This window comes from Sturnira hondurensis, unplaced genomic scaffold (genome assembly GCF_014824575.4).
Source record: "Sturnira hondurensis isolate 20B ecotype Veracruz unplaced genomic scaffold, ASM1482457v3 Scaffold0010448, whole genome shotgun sequence".
Taxonomy (NCBI): Eukaryota; Metazoa; Chordata; class Mammalia; order Chiroptera; family Phyllostomidae; genus Sturnira; species Sturnira hondurensis.
The window spans coordinates 1201908-1220248 of NW_028083079.1; the positions used below are offsets into that span (position 1 = coordinate 1201908).

The following is an 18341-nucleotide window of genomic DNA, read 5'->3' on the forward strand; positions in this document are numbered from 1 at the left end:
ACTCCTTGGCTCATGAACCCTTCCTCCCTTGTCAGAGCCAGCAGTGATTCGTCTCTGTGCCTTTCTACCATAGCCACATCCCTCCTCACTCTTTTGTCCCCTCTTTCACTTTTAAGAGTCCCTGTAGTTATGTTGGGCCCACCCAGATGATCCAGGGTCATCTGCTTGTCTACAGCCAGCTGATGAGCAACATTAAGTCCGTCTGCAACTTTAATTCTCTTTTGCCCTGTACGATAACACAGGCACAGGTTCTGGGGGTGGGGCACAGTATCTTTAGCGGGGGGTCCATGGTTCTGCCTATCACGGTCGGTTATCTTATTTACACTTTTGTGTCCACTGGGAATGCAAGAGTTACTTGGCTGAGCAGGGCTTGAATGAATGTCTGCTACATAATCTCCTTAATGTAGTTAATTGTCTGTTTAAATATCCCTTGTGATGGGGAGCTCACTACCTCCCATCTGTGTGTGGACAGCTCTCTTTTGGGGGAATTCTTCCTTATGTGGTCTGGCATTGCATCCTAATAGCTTCCACACTCCGGTCTCAGTTCTGCCTCCGGGGGGCTTTCCTGTCAACTCCAGTTCTTCTGTAGGGATCAGCCACCAATGCCTCCCTGCCATGAGGAGGTGATGCCATCAGGCTCTGGGCTCATCAAAGTAGTAGTTACTGCTCAGCCAGGTGAAGCTTCTGTCTGCTTTCAGAGCTCCGCAATGGCCAGGTCCTTACAGTTCTCCGGATCGATAATACCTGCACACCTATCTCCTTCGATCTGGGCGCCGCCGAGGAGCAGCTGCAGACCTGGGGCATCCAGGTGAGTGCTGATTTTATTAAGTCCTGGCCATTGTCCTTCCGCCCTCCCATCTGCCTATCCATCTTGCCTTCCACCCAGTTATTCACAACACATTCATTGACTGCTACATGCTTGCTGTGGCGTGAGAGAGAAGGAAGATGTGTTAGAACCTTCCTCATTCTGCGCCAGGCACTCAGCCGGGCACTAAACACCGCAGAGGTGAATCGGCCCCAGTGCCTGTGCTCGCACGGCTCCCCAAGCCCAGTGGGGGAGATGGACCTACGCGGGGTGGGTCAGACAGTGTGACAGAAATGCTGCAGTGGAGGACCGTGTAAGGCATGGAAGACCTTCACCGAGAACGTGGTCAACCTGCCCGGGGTGCGTGCAGCGGTTATGGAAGCTCCACTGAGGAGCGGACACTTGGTCTGGGATCTTGAGGAAAAACGGGAGTTTGCTGGGTTGGCAGGAGGAAGGGCGTTTCAGGAGAGGGAAGAGCATATGGATTCGTTGGCTGATAATGATAAGGGCGATATTAATACAGTTACCTAAGGTATTTGTGAAGATTAAGTGAAGTAATGACGGAGGAACACTTGCACTGTCCCTGTCACGTAGCGAATGTTCAGTAGATTGTATTGCTGTTGTCACTAAGGGCCCACAGCCGCGGATCTCTCCCCCCTGTTCTCCCCAGGGAGGGTGAACTGGGCGTGGGGAAGATGCACAGCGCGTGTTCCCCCGCAGGCTTGAGAGTCCACTTCTGTGAGCTGAATTGCGTTGTTGTTCAACGCAACATTCTATCACCATTGAGGGGAAACTTTCCGAGTTGATCGCCCCAAGCCCGCATCAGCACAACAGCTGGTTTATCGTCTCGCGTTTCCTTTCAGTCTTTGTTTAGAAGAACATTTGTTTTTAAACAGTTATCTCTAGACGGGGTTTTGTTAGCCCACGAACCATTTACATGCTGTTCCGCTGTTAATCTTCCTTTCATGGTTAAATTCTGATTTCTCAAGCAGCTCACTCTCACAGGCCTTTTCACACTGTGGCATTTTTGTGTGGGCAGGAAGATGCAAGTTTTCAATAGTGGATGGTGTGAGTACGTACCTGAGAGTGCAGTGTTGGTGGCGGCCCTTGTGCATTGAGTGCTCACTATGGACCCAGCACTGCGCCAGTGTACCCATATCCTTAGATACACCTCTGTCCAAGTAAGACGTAACCGACTGTGGAGAGCAGCTCCAGGGCCCCCAGAGATGTCCAGATAATATGTGTGTACATGTAGTCACTATATAATGCATGTATAAGTACTGCACATGCATTATCCTCTATAAGGTGGGTACTCTTAGTATCCTTGTTTTACAGAGGAGGAGTCAGAGGCTCAGAGAAGAGGAGTTATTTTCTCCAGGTCACACAGCACATGAGTGGCAGGGCCAAGGTTTGCACCCAGGGCTGGCTGACTCCTGGGTCTGTGCCTTCACCATTAAGGCTCTGCTGGGTCTGCTGTGAGGGACTGAATTTTGGGCTGCGGGGATCCCTCTGTGGGATGTCCTCTTAAGCTGTCCCCCCTCCCCTGTGATGCCTGGCCTTCCCCGAGCTGGGAGCTGCACCCTGTGATTGCCGTCAGCTCTCTGAGCTCCTCATTCAGCCTTCTGGTCCAGCCCACAGAGAGCCGGATCCTCCTTCCATGTGATCGTCATGTGAATGGGAAATGACGTGCTTGCTGGCAGGAAGGAGGTGGGAAGGGGTTCTCTGCAGCTGATTGATCCCTTTCTCTTGGGTGGTTAAGCAGGTCCCGACTGACCAGTACAGGAGCTTGGCTGAGAGCGCCCTCTTGGAGCCCCAAGTGAGAAGATACATCATCTACAACTCCAGGCCCATGCGGCTGGCCTTTGCTGTGGTGAGGAGGGAGGTGGGCCCACGCTGCCCCGCTGCAGCCCCCGTGGCACTGCTGAATTCAGGGTGCTGTGCTGCAGCCTGTTGGTGTGGGTGAGGGGCCAGGGGGCTGGTGGCCCCGCTGCCTGGAAGAGGGCAGCACACATGCACCCGCATTTCATATAAGACGGAATTTATGGCAGAGAGTTGTAGCCAGGTCCCCGCGTAAAGGATGGGAGACAGGGATTCCTGAGGGCTGAGCCTGGGATTGGGGATCTGCAGACCCATCACTGAGGCTCTGGACTCAGTGTCTGGCCTGGGTCAAGACTTTTCTCCTCTCTGGGGCTTGGTTTCCCTGTTTGTTCAACAGATGGGTCCATTTTAGCTCCAATCATGTATGTGTGTGCACACATATATACATACATGGGCAAACACACACCCTTACATATATAATCCTACGTACACACATGTGCATACATACATATGGTGGAGCCAGTATTTGAACCCAGGCAGTCTGGTTTAACTACTCTTAACCACCGTGACTTGCCGCTTCTCTAAATGGTCGTAGCACTCCTAACCCCTATGTCCCGCTTCTCAGGAAGGGTGGCAGCCAGCTTTTGTTAATTTTCTAGTGAGTGCTGGGTTGTGAACATGTTATCTTACTAAATGCTTATATTAGCCCTGTGAAGTAGGCGTCATCCGCATTCTGCAGATGAGGGAAACTGAGGCTCAGAGAGTCTTTATAACTTGTCTAGGCCACACAGCTATTGAAGGATCAGTGTGGGTTTCTGACTCAAATTTCTCTACCTCCAAAGCCTTCTGCCCTTTGCTGTTTTATTTAAAAACCAGGGCAAGCAGGGATTTGGAGTAATGCTTCTAACCCTGCTTCTCTACCCTCACGTATGATCCAGGAACAAGGGCTCATTCTCACAGGCTCTGTGAGCTCTGTGAGTCTGAGGAGGTGTCACTGGTGTCCAAGGGTGTCCCCTTGACTGGAGCTGCTTTGCCCGAGGACTGGTGTCCCTGACCTTGCTCTTGGCCCGGCTTTTCACAGGTTTTCTACGTGGTGGTGTGGGCCAACATCTACTCCACCAGCCAGCTGTTTGCCCCGGGGAACCACTGGGTGGGCGTGCTGCTCGTGACCTTGGCCGCGATGAGCCTGACCTTGACTCTCATGCTCATCTTCGAGAGACACCAGAGGAAGGTGAGGTGTCCCGAGACCCCAGCCACGCCCCCTGCAGAAGGGCTCTGTGGGCAGGAGGATCCCCAATGAGAGTTTTTCTCTTTCACCGGCTTCAACAGATTGCTCCAACCTTGGAGTTCACACTGGCCCATGTGCCCAGTGACTGAAAGAAATGAAATCACATGTGTGACTGAATCCTGTCTAATCCCTGTGGGCTGTTTTTCTGGAAGCAAGCTGTGTGTGAGAGTGCCCGGGAAGTGGGAGGAGGGCACTAAAAGCCAGTATGTGTACGGCACTTAGTGATTACTGAGTCTTTCCACACACCTCCACGCCGGGATGCCCAGGAGAGCTCTGAGCGAGGAGGGGTTACTGAGTGCGGGTGCCTGGGGCTGAGGGTCGAGGGAGGTGGGTTCACAGTGCAAGGTGCCTGGGCCTGAGGCTCTGGGCTCTGTTGACAGTCCTGTCTCATTTAACTCCTGCAGCGCCTTCTGAAGCAGTGAGTGGGTGGTCAGAGCAGGTTGCTCGGCCTGATCCCACTGTGAGTGGCAGAGCAGGGGTCAGAGCCCTCTGATTCCCGATCTCATTCACAAAGGAGATTGATACCTCCTGGCTTACGTGTGGTTCACTAATTGTGTTCTGCTCCTTTAACATCGGTCTTTTGTTACTTATTGAGCGCTTCATGTGTGGTTGATTGTCTGTTAAATGCTTTATGTACATTAACTCAATAAACCCCTCCATTAAATCCCTGGGTAGTCTTTCATGCTCATTTTACAGATGAGGAACCCGAGGCCCCATGAGACTCAAGTTGTAGTCCAAGGCCATGCTGGTAATAAATGGCAGAGCTGGAATTCAAGGGCCAGGGCACCTAGATTGCAAGCTGTGTTCTCAATACCCAGCTCTCTTGGTGTTTCCTGGGTGCTGTAGCAGATTGCCATAAACATGAACTTAAAACAACACAAACTAGTCACCTTACAGCCTGCTGCATGCCCCCTGGAGCCTCTAGGGGAGACTCTGTTTCCTTGCCTTTTCCTGGAGGCCACCTGCATTCCTTGGCTCCTGTTTCCTTCCTCCATCTTCAAACCCCCAGTGGCAGGTTGAGTCCCTCTCACATCTTTGACTCTGTGTCTTCCTGCCTCCCTCTTCCCTTGCGATTACACTGGTCTGCCTGGATAATCTGGGGCAAGCTCCCTATGTTAAGGCCACGTAATTAACAATGTTCATTCCATTTATAGCCTTTATTCCCCTTTGCCATGTAATGTACCCTGTTCACAGGTCTTGGGGAGTAGGACTTTGAATCTTGAGTGGAGGGTGCATTATTCTGCCTGCCACACCTCTTTCCAGTGCTTAGAAAGCTCCCCGGCACTTGACACAGAGCTGGACTTTGAGATCTTTAGCAAACACTCTGCTCTTGTGTAATCCAGGAGTAGAGGGTGGGGTGTTGGCAAATGTGGCCGGAATTCAGGATATAAGTTCCATTTAGTGCTCATTCTGGAAAGATGTTTGTTTGGCTTTTGCAACAAAGCTGACAAAATAATGCTGCCTTGGATTTTGTTGAAGATTTCATGGCCTTGCACTTGGCCTACAAAAAAAAAAAAAATTGAACTAGCTGTTCCTGCAGCAAGAAACTTCTCTTGGGACAGGGGGAAAAAGCAAAGTATTTTCTGCTTCAGCAGGAGCAAGCGAAATATGTACCCCTGGCAGGTGCGTCAAGGATGCAGATGTAATCAGTGCTGTTCAGGGAATGCTCACTGTGGCCGCCTCCTTTCCCCTCTTCCGTCCTTGTTCAGTCGGTATCTGTGAAGCCCCTGAGAGTGCTAGGTAACGTACCGGGCACAGGGCACAGAGATGAACAGGACTTTCTGTCTATACCCAGCAGGTGCAGCTTGGAGGCCCCTGGTAGGCAGTGGCACTCCTGTCATCGCTGTTTGCTCATTCAGGGAACCCCTTCAAGGTCCTTTCCTTCCTAGCAAAGACTACCATTTAATGAGCGCCTGCTATGTGCTCTGATTTTGGAATATGTTATCCATGCCCAACAACAGGGTGACAAGGAGGCAGGATACCTGTGCCATTTGCTAGCTCTGCAACCTGGGGTAAGTTATTACTGTACCTCCCAGGGCCTTAGTTTCCTCATCTATAAAATGGGATAATAATTGTAGTGTCCACCCTGTGTGTTGTTTGGAGAATTAAATGACTTAATACATGCAGTTGCTTATCATTGTACCTGGTATAAGGTAAACGCTCCCAAAGTGTTTTATGATTATTGTTGGCCAGTGAAGAAAAAAGCTCAGAGAGGTCAGGTAACCAGTCCATGGTCATGCAGCCTCCTCAGGTCTTGCCTCAGCTCAAGGACTTCTTCCTCCTTGGACCCCTTATCAGTCAGGACCATGCATGTTCCCCTTCCTGACCATTGTCATTCTTACTGCTGTTGTCCTACGTGCCTCAGGTAGCATCCTTCAGAGTCTTAGCGCTTTGCATACAGTGCCTTGTTTTCCCCTTGTGTAATAGTCTTTCTCAAAATGGGAGGGTCTGTGAAGGCAGGCACACCCCTGTCTTATGTCCCCTCCAGAATAAAGCACAATGCTGAGGCATGTGGGAAGTTCCTAAAGATACTTGTTTGCAGCCAGTATGGTACAGTGGAAGACAATTGAGTTTTCAATTCAGTATCATCATTGTAATGTTATCATTGCCTGACATATATTGAGTGTTTCTTCTTCAAAGTATTCTATGTGGGTAAATTCATTTCATCCTTATTATAACCCTTATTTTAAGGGAATGTTAGTATGTGCAACTTGGAGATGAGGAGATGGGAGGCAGAGAGATAGTCAGGATTGGAACTCTTGGTGATGTAGGCATCTTCTTTTTTTAAAATATATTTTGTTGATTATGCTATTACAGCTGTCTCATTTTTCCCTTTTATTTTCCTCTGCCTCGCACCCCCCCTTCCTACCAGCATTCCCACACCCTCCTCAGTTCATGCCCATGGGTCATACGTGTAAGTTCTTTAGCTTCTCCATTTTCTATACTCTTCTTAACCTCCCCCTATTTTGTACCTACCAATTATGCTTCTTATTCCCTGTACCTTCTCCCCCATTCATCCCTCCCCCTCCCCACTGATAACCCTCCTTGTGATCTCCATTTCTGTGATTTTCTTCCTGGTTCTAGTTGTTTGGTTAGTTTGCTTTTGTTTTTTAGGTTCAGCTGATGATTGTTGTGAATTTGTTGTCATTTTACTGTTCATAGTTTTTATCTTTTTCTTAGATGAGTCCCTTTAACATTTCATATAATAAGGGCTTGGTGATGATGAACTCCTTTAACTTTACCTTACCTGGGAAGCACTTTATCTGCCCTTCCATTCTAAATGGTAGCTTTGCTGGATAGAGTCATCTTGGATGTAGATCCTTGCTTTTCATTACTTTGAATACTTCTTTCCAGCCCTTTCTTGCCTGTAAGGTTTCTTTAGAGAAATCAGCTGATAGTCTTACGGGAACTTCTTTGTAGGTAACTATCTCCTTTTCTCTTGCTGCTTTAATATTCTCTCCTTATCTTTAATCTTGGGCAGTTTAATTATGATGTGTCTTGGTGTGTACTTCCTTGGGTCTACCTTCTTTGGGACTCTCTGAGCTTCCTAGAAATCTATTTTCTTTGCCAGGTGGGGGATGTTTTCCTTCATTATTTTTTCAAGTAAGTTTTCCATTTCTTGCTCTTCCTCTTCTCCTTCTGGCACCCCTATTATTTGCATGTTGAAGTGTTTAAAGGTGTCTTGGAGGTTCCTAGGTCTCTCCTCATTTTTTAAAATTCTTGTTTCTTCATTCTGTTACAAATCATTCATTTAAGTCCCGGTTTCCTTCCCTTCACTGTTGGTTCCCTATATATTTTTCTTTATTTCACTTTGCAAAGTCTCCACTTCTTCCTCTATTTTGCGTTTGTACTCATTCATTTATCTGAGCATCCTGATTACCTGATTACCAGTGTTTTTTAAAAAAATATTTCATTTATTTATTTTTAGAGAGAGGAGAAGGGAAAGAGAAAGAGTGGGAGAGAAACATCAATGTGTGGTTGCTTCTCCTTTGTCCCCCGCTGGGAACTGGCCTGCAACCCAGGCATGTGCCCTGACTGGGAATCAAACCGGTGACCCTTTGCTTCACAGGCCCGTGCTCAATCCACTGAGCTACACCAGCCAGGGCTGATTACCAGTGTTTTGAAGTCGGCATCTGATAGGTTAGTTGGCTATCTCTATGTCTCTTAGTTCATCTTCTGAAGTTTTGATCTGTTCTTTCATTTGGGCCATATATCTATGTCTTGGTGCACCATTCTGGATAATTGTTTCTTTTTTTAACTGCTTGGTTGTCAGACTTCCATACAGTTTGATTTTCTGGCAGTTCTGGTTGTTTTTTTTTGTTTTTAAATTTGTTGTTGTCCTTCTTTTGGTTGTGCGAGGATACAAAGCCTCTCTATCTACACCTCCGTCTTGGCCATAAGTCTGGCGATGTACGCTTTTGAAAGGGTGAACAACCCTTGCAAATGTTTTAGGCAAAACAAAATATAATCATCCCTTGATTTTCATAACAGTGGCATTCCTGGAAAATTTACTGTATTTTAAACATGTTTAGAAACAAATGCACTTTAGGTTTACATGTTCGATGGAGTTAGGTTGGCCCGTTGGAGAATTATAAGCAGATTTTTCACCTGGATTCTCACTCAGTGTACATCTTAGTCCAGGTTGGCTGGGAGACAATTCCGTGTGTGGGATTGTCTCATGGGACATGGCCTTCACTAAAAGGCGCACGTTTAGCATCCCTGCCTCTACTCCCTAAGTGCCAGGTTTGCCTTTCCCATCCCTATGACCATCAAAAGGGTCTTCTTACATTTTCAAAAGCTTTCCACAGGGGTCCTGATGTTTAGAAAACCATTGTCCTTGAGTGAACTGGCTTCTACTTGCACCCGAAAGCCCTTGGAGAGGGCTGTCTCTTTCCCACAGCAGCACTTTGGACCCTGACACCCTTCTTCTCCTTTCTCCTCCCTCGACTGCTTAGCATCTACTTTGTTAACTGAATCTACCATGACATTGGTTTGGGTGGGAAAAGAAGGAGACAGAGTTGCAAAGTGCACCCCTGCACCCCCTACGCTGAGGGGCCAGGCACTGCGCCAGGTACTTTGGAAAGTAGGTGCCTATAGACAGAGTAGGTGCTTTTCTTACACAATAAATGTTCACCCACCCTGTCTCCCCCCATCTCCCCTCCATCCCCTCTCCTCCCACAGATGCCTATGGCAGCTGACTGTGTTCCAGGCACTGGCTTGAGTCCTTCCCATGCATACAAACTCCGTAAATCTCCCCACATTCCTAGGAGGCGGAGATACTCTTTATCCCTACTGTATAATTGAAGACATCAAGACCGAGGGAAGGAACATAGCCTGTCCAGGCCACACAGCCTGAAAGTAGCAGAGCCGGGCTTCACCCCAGGGCTGTCTGACACTGTGGAATTTATTGTCTCAGCAAGTCCACAGCCCCGCTTCATAGAGGGATGGGTGTGTCTCGAAGAAGAGGGTTGTCCCATGGCATCTATCGGCGGGGTGTTGTGTGGTTCTTTCCCGGTCCTAAGAGCTCCCTGGCAGTGTGGCGATCTGGCCACAGGGCTGACGTTTGTCTTACAGGCCAACACCAACACAGACCTAAGGCTGACGGCTGCCAATGAAGCCCTGCTGCGACACCGGGTGCTGCTGGGGGTGACGGACACGGTGGAAGGCTGCCAGAGCGTGATTCAGGTACTGTGTCTCAGGGTGACCTCTCTCGAGGGCCCACTTTAGGGCTGGGCTGGGCTGATGGGGAGTGGGGGCCCGGTGTTTTCCTGGTCTGCCCAATGTCTTGCAGAGTCTGCTAATGAGATGGTGTAGGCAGTCCTTCTCTTCCTCTTTACTCCAGCGTTCCTTCCTAGAGACTCTTCTCTGGGTGGTAATCAGCAGTCTAGCACCTCTGAGGCAGGCCTGGAGGGGAGAGGCTCAAAGACTGTCCACGCCTTGTTCCACATTCAGCATTTGACTCACCAAACAGACGTGGTGGCCTCCTCTGTGCCAAGCACTGAGGGGCCCATGCAGGGCCCATGCAAGGCTCCAGGAGAGGCAGGTCATATCCCAAAGGCACTGTCTGCCTGGCTCCATTGATTTCTTTACCCCAAAGCCAGTGGGGAGATCTCAGCTGACTAGTACGAGGTCCCACAGTGGGTCTGGGACGCAGCCGGGTTAGACAAGCCCCAGGTCCCCTGGTCCCGGCTGGGCTTCCCACATGGGGTTGCTAAGTCTTCTCAGCGTTGCATCTGCCTTCTCACCTGTCATTGCCCCTTGCGAGCACCAGTGTGGGCTGGTGGCTGGGACCTGGGAAGAATCTCCTTGTGCATGTCTCCTGTTCATCCCACAGATATTTACTGAGAGCCTAGTATGTGCCAGGTTCTAGGTACTGGGGCTGCAGCACAGAGCAGACACACACCGATCCTTGTGTTTATGGAGCCTAGCACACCTGAGTCAGTGTAGAGTGAAAGGGGAGCTTGACTGACCGCAGGAGGTGAACTTGATGGCATCGTAAGATGGCTGGCAGTTGAAGTGCGGCAGACAGACTGAGAGGTCCTTGGATCTGGGGGGGTCTTCTCAGCCTTGTTTGTCCCCAGATCCTCTTTAGGGATTGGCACTGAGAGGTGACTTGGCAAGTGGAGGACTTGTGTGTGGACACATCTTTTAAAATACTTGGGTTCTTTCAGTTTCAAAGTAGTATTTTGGGGATGAGGTGATACAATACAATGACCCCATCTGTAAGACCGTTGAGATGGATGGGGTCGGGGATGGAAAGTGTCTGGGTGAGGGACAGGGTGGGAAGCAAGAGTAGTCATGAGGTGGTGGCTGTTGACACCAGATGGGGGCAGCTGGAAGTTAATGACATCATTTGCTCTACTTTTGTGTTTGGAAACTTTCATGATGAAAAGTAAAAAAGAAATTAAAAAAATGTTTCCTTGGGGATGAGACAATGGGAGGGGTGAGCTGGCAAGAGGGATGTGGCCCTGGCTCCCATGCATGGGTCAGTCCCCGGGAGGAGGGAGGCCTGGGATCTGGAAGAAGTGGTCGGCGACAGGAGGTGTGAGACATAGGCTCCCAGTTTTTGCAGAACTTGGGTGACGTGTGGCAGGTGTGCCCCTGACAAGGTGATGTGATGTGTGAACACAGGGGATTTTGGCCCTGGCTAAGTTCATTCTGGCTTTCTGGGGGCTGTTGAGGTTGCGGAGGGAGGGGAGGTGATGGTGAGGTGAGGACTTCTTCCCCTGCTCCCCTCCCCGCAGAGCACCCAGGTCGATGACCTCTGACCTGGCTGGGGCCAGTAAGGGGGACGGCTCTGAAGGGTTCACTCATTTGCCCGTTGGTTTCCAGACAGAAGGGCACCTGGTGTCTGGAGATGAAATGGTAGCTTTGGATGGATCCATGACGTCCAGGATGGTTTGGGGTCTGTCAGGTGCTTAGTGACGTGTGGGAGGTGGGGCTGCAGCCACGGGGAACCGGTTTACCCTCAGAGCCATCTTCCTGTGAGCTGTACAAAGGAGATATCCTCATGCACAGGGTCCCTGGGAGAGAGCAGAATGGCATGTTCTGCTAGAGACCAGGGTAAATCTGGGGGTCCGCAGAAGGATGGACCCCTGGCAAGGAGGCAGGAGGTAGAAGACCGTCTCAGGGACTGGCTTGGAGCCTCAGAGCTCATAGCAGCTTTTCTCCCCAGCTCTGGTTTGTCTTCTTTGACCTGGAGAACTGTGTGCAGTTTTTGTCTGAACATGTTCGAGAAATGAAGACCAGCCGAGAGGTAAGATACCTGAAATGAAAAGCAAACAAACAAACCGGGGAGACTGAATTGTACAGATTGCATCACTTCCATGTTGGGAAACGTCCAAGGAAAAGTTACTCGGAAGGAAGACCATCTCTGTCAAGTCAGTGGTGGTTCCGCCGAGGGACTTAAGCCTTTTTAACTGATTGCATTTTAACCAATCTCCTTTTTAACTATTGGTATTTTTCACATTTCCTATAGTGAACATATTTATTTATTACATCATAATAATAGTAATAATAATAAAGATGCTGGGAGAGGAAAGTACCACGTGGTTAGGTGACTTTTAATTGTTCAAAATGCCTGCCTGCCATTTATGAAGAAGATCGTGGAACTCTTGCTCTGACTCCACAGATGAGGAAACTGAGGCTCTGAGTAGCCCTGTTGGCACTGTTGGGCAGTCACAGAGCAGGTTGGTGATGCCCAGTTTGGGCCCAGCCTTCCTGTCTCCAAGTCCTGGCCTCCTCTTTGGGGATCAGCTTTTTCCTGGGCCCTGTTGTCAGTCTTGAAATCAGGATTGTGGTTTAGCCCTGACCTTGGCCCATTAGCTTCTGTATGGCTTGGGGCAAGGCCTTTGAGCTTTAGTTTGCTCATCTGCAACGTAAGGATAAAGATATCTGTGTCCCAGGCTACTTTGAGGAGCCAATGAGAACTTGGAAGGAAAAGTGCTTTAGAAGCTATTAAGGGAATTTCCCGATCTCTCCAGTGTGGCTCAGCTCCGCTGTCTCCCGAGGTCGGCCTCTGGGTCTGTAGAAGGCCCGTCCATCCCCTGGGGGTCTGCAGTTCAGACAGTGACTTGGCCTCCTGCATGCCACCCAACTTAGGACACCGCCTTTGCTCCTTCTCTGTTTGCAGTCCTTGCTGAGAAGCAGATTGAGCCAGCTCTGTGTTGTCATGGAGACTGGGGTGAGCCCCACACCACCTCCAGAGGGGCCTGAGAACCCGCCGGAGGACACTCCTCTCCTGCCCAGCAGCCCTCAACCTGCAGACAGGCCATTCATGCAGACTGAGCTTCACCAGCTTGTTCCTGAGGCGGAGCCAGAGGTAACAGCACCTGGGCCGGTTGAGGTCCCCTTCTCTCATGGGGTATCTGCGTGGAGTCTGAGTGGGGACCTCAAGGTGTAAATTCTGGGGGCACATGGCTTTATTGAGTGGGTAAAGACATGCAGATCCAGCCTACTGGTTTTCAGTATTTTTCTTTTTACTCCAGCACTTTGAAAAATAGTTTCTAGGAGTCATTTGCTACTCACTTGGTTCCCCAACACCCCCTTTAAAAATATCTTGGATATTCTTTTTAGTAGTTCCACTGGATGTGCAGTCATGTGTTGATGGATTGTAGATTGCCTACCTAACCACGAACATGTTGATGAATGTTTGCGTCATTTTAAAATCATTTTATCAGTCCATCCGTCTACTTGAATTGCAGTTAGATATTTAAACTTCATATGCATCTCTGTCAAATTCCAGCCCCAGAGTTCTGTTGTTCCTGCTAAGCTCTCTGTTGGGTTTGACCTAATGCTGGTAGTTCAGAAATCTGATGTGTTTGTAGACTGTGCTACCTGCCCTCTTCTCACTATGAGGACTCACTGTCTGGGAGACCTGTAGTGAGGGTGACCTCAGGCATGGTGTGTGCAGGGGAGTGCTTGCATTTTCTTTAACAACAACAGATCTGGGGATTACATGTCCCAACCAGCCCAGACTGTCCCTTGTGCACTGGGGGGAGTGGGGGTCCTGCAAGTGGGACTACTGCAAGAGGACATGACAAATACATTAATCTCTTTCCTTGAATCCCGTTGACTTTTCTTTTTTAAGAACACAAAAGATTGCTAAAGGCATGTACTTTATTGTGGCATGCATGTCTGGGTTTATGCGAAATAGCCTATTAAACATAATGGGTCTTTTAAATTATTTTTTCAAATGCATTCAAATCAATAGTAATACAATTTCCTGCCATGAATATCAAATCTCAGTGTGTGTGCACATGCTTTGAAAGTAGCTGCCCTGATAACTTAGTGAAGGAAAAACATAATCAGTGCCCAAGTCTCAGGCCAGGCTGTTGTGTTTCAGTGGGAAAAACCAGTGCCTGTGGGAAATGGAGAAATAGTTGTAATGACCTTTTATATTTTAACAGCTTTAAAAAGAAAGCATTTTATTCATTTATTTTTATAGAGAGGGGAAGGGAGGGAGGAAGAAAGGGAGAGATACATCAGTGTATGGTTGCCTCTTGAGTGCCCCCTACTGGGGACCTGGCCTGCAACCCTGGCGTGTGCCCTGACTGGGACTCATCTGGTGACTCTGGTTTGCAGGCCGGCACTCAATCCACTGAGCCACGCCAGCCAGGGCTTAATAGCTTTTTAAAATTATGCATAAAATTCTTTAGCTTACCTTCTGAGGATGGGATTACTTTCTCTTCTCTGGTGGATGAAATAGCTCCTGAGAAGTCAACTGACTTGCCTGAGTTAACAGAGCAATGGAGAATTTGGCAAAGCCAAGACCAGAAGCCAACCCTACTGATTCTAAGTAGGCCAGTTTTTTTGTTTTTTTTTTGTTTGTCACAGCTCTTTGTTTCTTAGGTTATTGATTTTAGGGTACATGGGCGAGAAGACCAAGCTGAGTTAGTAAGTAGTAGGCTCATTGAAGTTTTCAGTATTTTCTAGCACAAAAGACAACTATTTTCTAGTACATACGAAACAGAAACCACAGAGCTTGGTGGGAGTTCCTGCCTTTTAGAACTAACCATCATGGTAATGACATTGGCGTCACTTACCGAGCACCAGGTACTGGGCTTTCTGTCCCTTAGCTCCTTTAATCCTCACCCCAGCCTGACCAGGTAGGTGCTATGATTCCCCCTCTTTTACTGGTAAAGACACAGGCTCAGCGAGATGAAGTGACTTGCTCAGGGTCTGTCACGGGGTGGCTGAGCTGAAATTTCCACTTGGCCTTTTCATTTGAAAACCTGTTCTTAATCACCGACTCTACCAACATAAACAGCCTGCTGCCAGCCACACCCCACTTTATTACATTCAGACTGGACACAAGTACACGTTGCGAAAGAGGTTCCGTGCCACATGTCAGGAAGCGTTTCCCCGGAATGCCAGCCGCCAGACCAGCGAGCACAACTTCGGAGACCACTGCGCGAATAAGAACATGTGTATATCCAACTTCTAAAAATTCTTTCTAAAATTCTTTTTGACTGTTTCATTTTTCTCACTGCAGTAAAATGCATAATACAAAGTTTACTGCCTTAACCATTTTTAAGTGTACGATTCAGGGGCAGTAAGTACGGTCATGCAGTGTCACCACCATCCGTCCCCAGAACCTCTTCATCTTCCCAAACCGAAACACCACACCCACTGAACACCAGCTTCCCCTCCCCCACCACCCGGGAACCACTGTTCTTTCCTGTCTATGAATTTACTGCTCTAGGTACCTCATAGAGGTGGAATTGTACGGTATTTGTCTTTTTGAGGCAAGTCCAGTTTTAATAAGCGAGCTCTTAATATAGTAGGAGCACTTGCTAAAGCAATCCAGCAGGTACCTGGTATGGATTGAAGAGTCACACGCTGTTGTGGGGGTGTTCCATCCCCGCCCCACCNTCCCCCCCCCCCCCCCCCCCCCCCCCCCCCCCCACTCACTAGTGATTTTCTTCAAGAGCATTTTCTCGATCTCATGGATTTTACCAGCCCACAGACATTGGAAGCTGGAAATAGCATGATTGGCTGGGATGAATCAATGCCAAGTTCTCTGGCAATTTGAGGCTCCATAGATTTTTTGTGTGCTTATTATTACTGCCTATCAGCAGTTAGGTCACCCTGTTCCGAGATGAGGGAACCAAGGCTGCAGAAGCCCCATAGCGTCAGTTGCAGTGCGAGGGGTTCCAGACCAGACCAGGCATCTTCCGAGGGCCCCAGGTCGAGGCCTGGGCAGGTTCTTCCTCCTCGGTGAGCATCACTGCTGGCCCAGGGGTGTGAGGACAGCTTGGTTTCCCCATGTGCGTTTGCTGCTCTCTGTGTAGCTCACTTTGCTTCCCTGCCTCTTCCAGGAAATGGCCCAGCAGTTGCTGGCAGTGTTTGGTGGCTACTACATCCGGCTCCTGGTGACCTCTCAGCTCCCCCAGGCCATGGGGACACGACACACAGACTCTCCAAAGGTCCCATGCCCCTGCCAACTCATAGAAGCCTACATCTTGGGCACCGGGTGCTGCTCGTTCCTGGCCAGGTGACATAGGGACGAAGGTACTCATCTTCCTCCAAGACAGAAGGTGAGAAGTCAGCAAGGCCTCAGGGGCCCAAGATGGCCGATGATGGCGAGCCAGAGGTGAGAAGCATCTGGGGCACTCTGAAGGGTGTCAGTCATGCCAGCGACAAGGTGTCATGCTCACTCCAGGACCCTGCCCAAAAACAGCTGTTGACATCCATCGTGATGACCCCAGTCCTTTTCTGAAGCCGTGGTTGCCGAGCTGAGCCAGTTACAAGCTACTCTCCGTGCTGCTTGACACTATGGGCTTGGATGGAAGGGCTGCTCCGCCAGCCCTCCCGGAGGGCAGCCCAGCAAATGTGAAGATGACCAGACTGGGCCAGATGTGTCCACAGTCTGGTCTCAGGTGATGCGCCCACCTCCAACCCCTCATGTCAGCTGGGGAAATGGAGGCCCTGGAGGGTGCTGCCTGTGTGGCATGGCCTTGGGCCTCTGCAGTGACAAGCCTGCCTCCTCCCAGTCTGAAAAACTGAAGTGAATTCTCAGAATGTCCTCCTTTTTACAGCTTTCTCCTATGATTCTTAAGGAAAAAAAGAGGTACCTGTGCTTGCTTTCTGCTGGTGCACAGGCTTCCAGTGGACAGAGGAAGAAAAGCAAGGACACATGACTGTCAGTGGGACTGTCCGGAGAAGACGCATTTTGTCTGACTTGAGGACTTTCATTCCGGGGCATGCGTGGTTGTGCTTGTGGTGTTATATTGCAGATGTGGAGTGACAGCTCTGTTTTCTGACACTGTCACTGTACTGGAGTGAAGTGTCATCTTTGTGGAGTTCCATGAAGAGCTCAGAGGCTTCCAGGTTCTCTGTTTCTGAATAAATTTGAAGACCCATGATTCCATAGGCCCAAATCCGAAAGCTCTAGTCTGGCATTGAAAGGCTCCCCAGCCCCCCAAATCTGCCCTTCATCTGCAATTTGGCTTCATCTCCCACAAAATAAAAAGTTTAAGTTGAAACCTTTTACTGGACTGACATACCTACTATTCCTTTCTACCTGTTGGGCTCCTATGCATGCTTCAAAGCCCAGCTTTGCTTATCCCAATCTTAGGAAGCTTTCCAGCATAGCCAGTTTTGCTACTGTCTGCCTCCTTTAAATTCTTGATGTAGCTGCTGCCTTTGCTGATATTTTATTTTATTGATTCTGTTCTCCTGCGCACATGCCTATTTTTCTAGCCAGACTATAATCTCCTCACGGAAAAAGACTACACCTTATCTTTGTGCACAGCCTGGTCCTGCTAAAGAGTAATTAATTGCTCTGTCATCTTCATAGTAGCTTTTGCAAATTGCTCTCTAAAATCATCTGAGCCCTGGCTGGTATGGCATACCGGATTGAGCGCTGGCCTGTGAACCAAAAAGTTGCTGGTTCGATCCCCAGTCAGGGCACATGCCTGGGTTGCAGGCCAGGTCTCCATTAGGGGGTGCATGAGAGGCAACCGCACTTTGAAGTTTCTCTCCCTTTCTGCCTCCCTTTTCCCTCTGTCTCAAAATAAATAACTAAACTCTTTTAAAAAGGTAAACTCAGCTGAACGATGAGGTTGGCACAGACCTGGGCTCTGCTCCTGAACTGTTGCTCCTAGTTGTGCAACTTTGCTTGCTCCTCAGTTTAACCATCTATATAAAGGGTAGATTGGATGACTCTTACTGGCCCTTCCAAAGCCAAAGTTACAGGAATTTCCAGTGTTTTCTGCTCCATTATAGTCCTTGGCCTGCCTGTCTTTTATGCCTTCATGTACACATAGAAAGATTCTATAGCCCCGTGTGGCTGAGGTGCTCAGACCTGATGCACCTTTGGACAGAACCCTGGCCTAGCTGGCAGGAGACCTGGGTTCTCATCCCAGGTCTGCAGCCTCCTAGCAGGGTGACCTTGGCGAGGTCACTTAACCTCTCTGAGTGTCAGTTCACTCCTTTATGACTGGGTCCAGTGAATGTGAAGTGTTATGATGTGGGTGACTTACCGTATAAAAGGGGAATCTGACCATCGCTTTCTCTGGGCCAGAGAAGAGAAATCATTTGTGGACCAGCCCTTGGGAATGGCTGTGTGAGGCATTTCTCTTTAGCCGAAGGGCAGCTTTGCTCAATGAGAATTATTCACAAAGGTGATTATGGTCTGTCACCAGCCTCAGAGGCAGTGTGGGCTGGGAATGTGATGGGTAGAAGCCCATGGTTACCATCCAACCATTAAATCCTGGCCAGTGTGGTAACAGCGCAAAAGTGTGTGTGTGAAATGACAGAACAGCAGTTTTCCCATTTTAGGGCTTAAAGAGCCCTCACGTGTTTTTTCCTTCTTTTCCCTTTCTTCTGTTTCTGACGCTGTCCCCTGCTGGGAGGGGCATTCAGCTGTGCCCACCAGGTACACGCCTCAGGTTCTCATTCAGAAAAGTCTGCACCTCTCTCTCCTAC

The 18341-nt window shown here is 49.1% G+C and overlaps 1 protein-coding gene across 2 annotated transcripts in view; it reads left to right on the forward strand.

Annotated features, from left to right (window-relative positions):
- Positions 1–16902, forward strand: part of TMEM268 (transmembrane protein 268) — a 28011-nt gene extending 11109 nt beyond the window's left edge. For both annotated transcript variants that reach the window (XM_037059135.1, XM_037059134.1), the window contains exons 3-9: positions 699–808; positions 2568–2675; positions 3705–3854; positions 9486–9596; positions 11587–11667; positions 12544–12732; positions 15731–16902. In XM_037059135.1, coding sequence (XP_036915030.1) covers positions 699–808; positions 2568–2675; positions 3705–3854; positions 9486–9596; positions 11587–11667; positions 12544–12732; positions 15731–15910 — 929 coding nt within the window. In that variant the 3' untranslated portion in view covers positions 15911–16902. The remainder of the gene's footprint in view (positions 1–698; positions 809–2567; positions 2676–3704; positions 3855–9485; positions 9597–11586; positions 11668–12543; positions 12733–15730) is intronic.
- The last annotated feature ends 1439 nt before the right edge of the window (positions 16903–18341 follow it).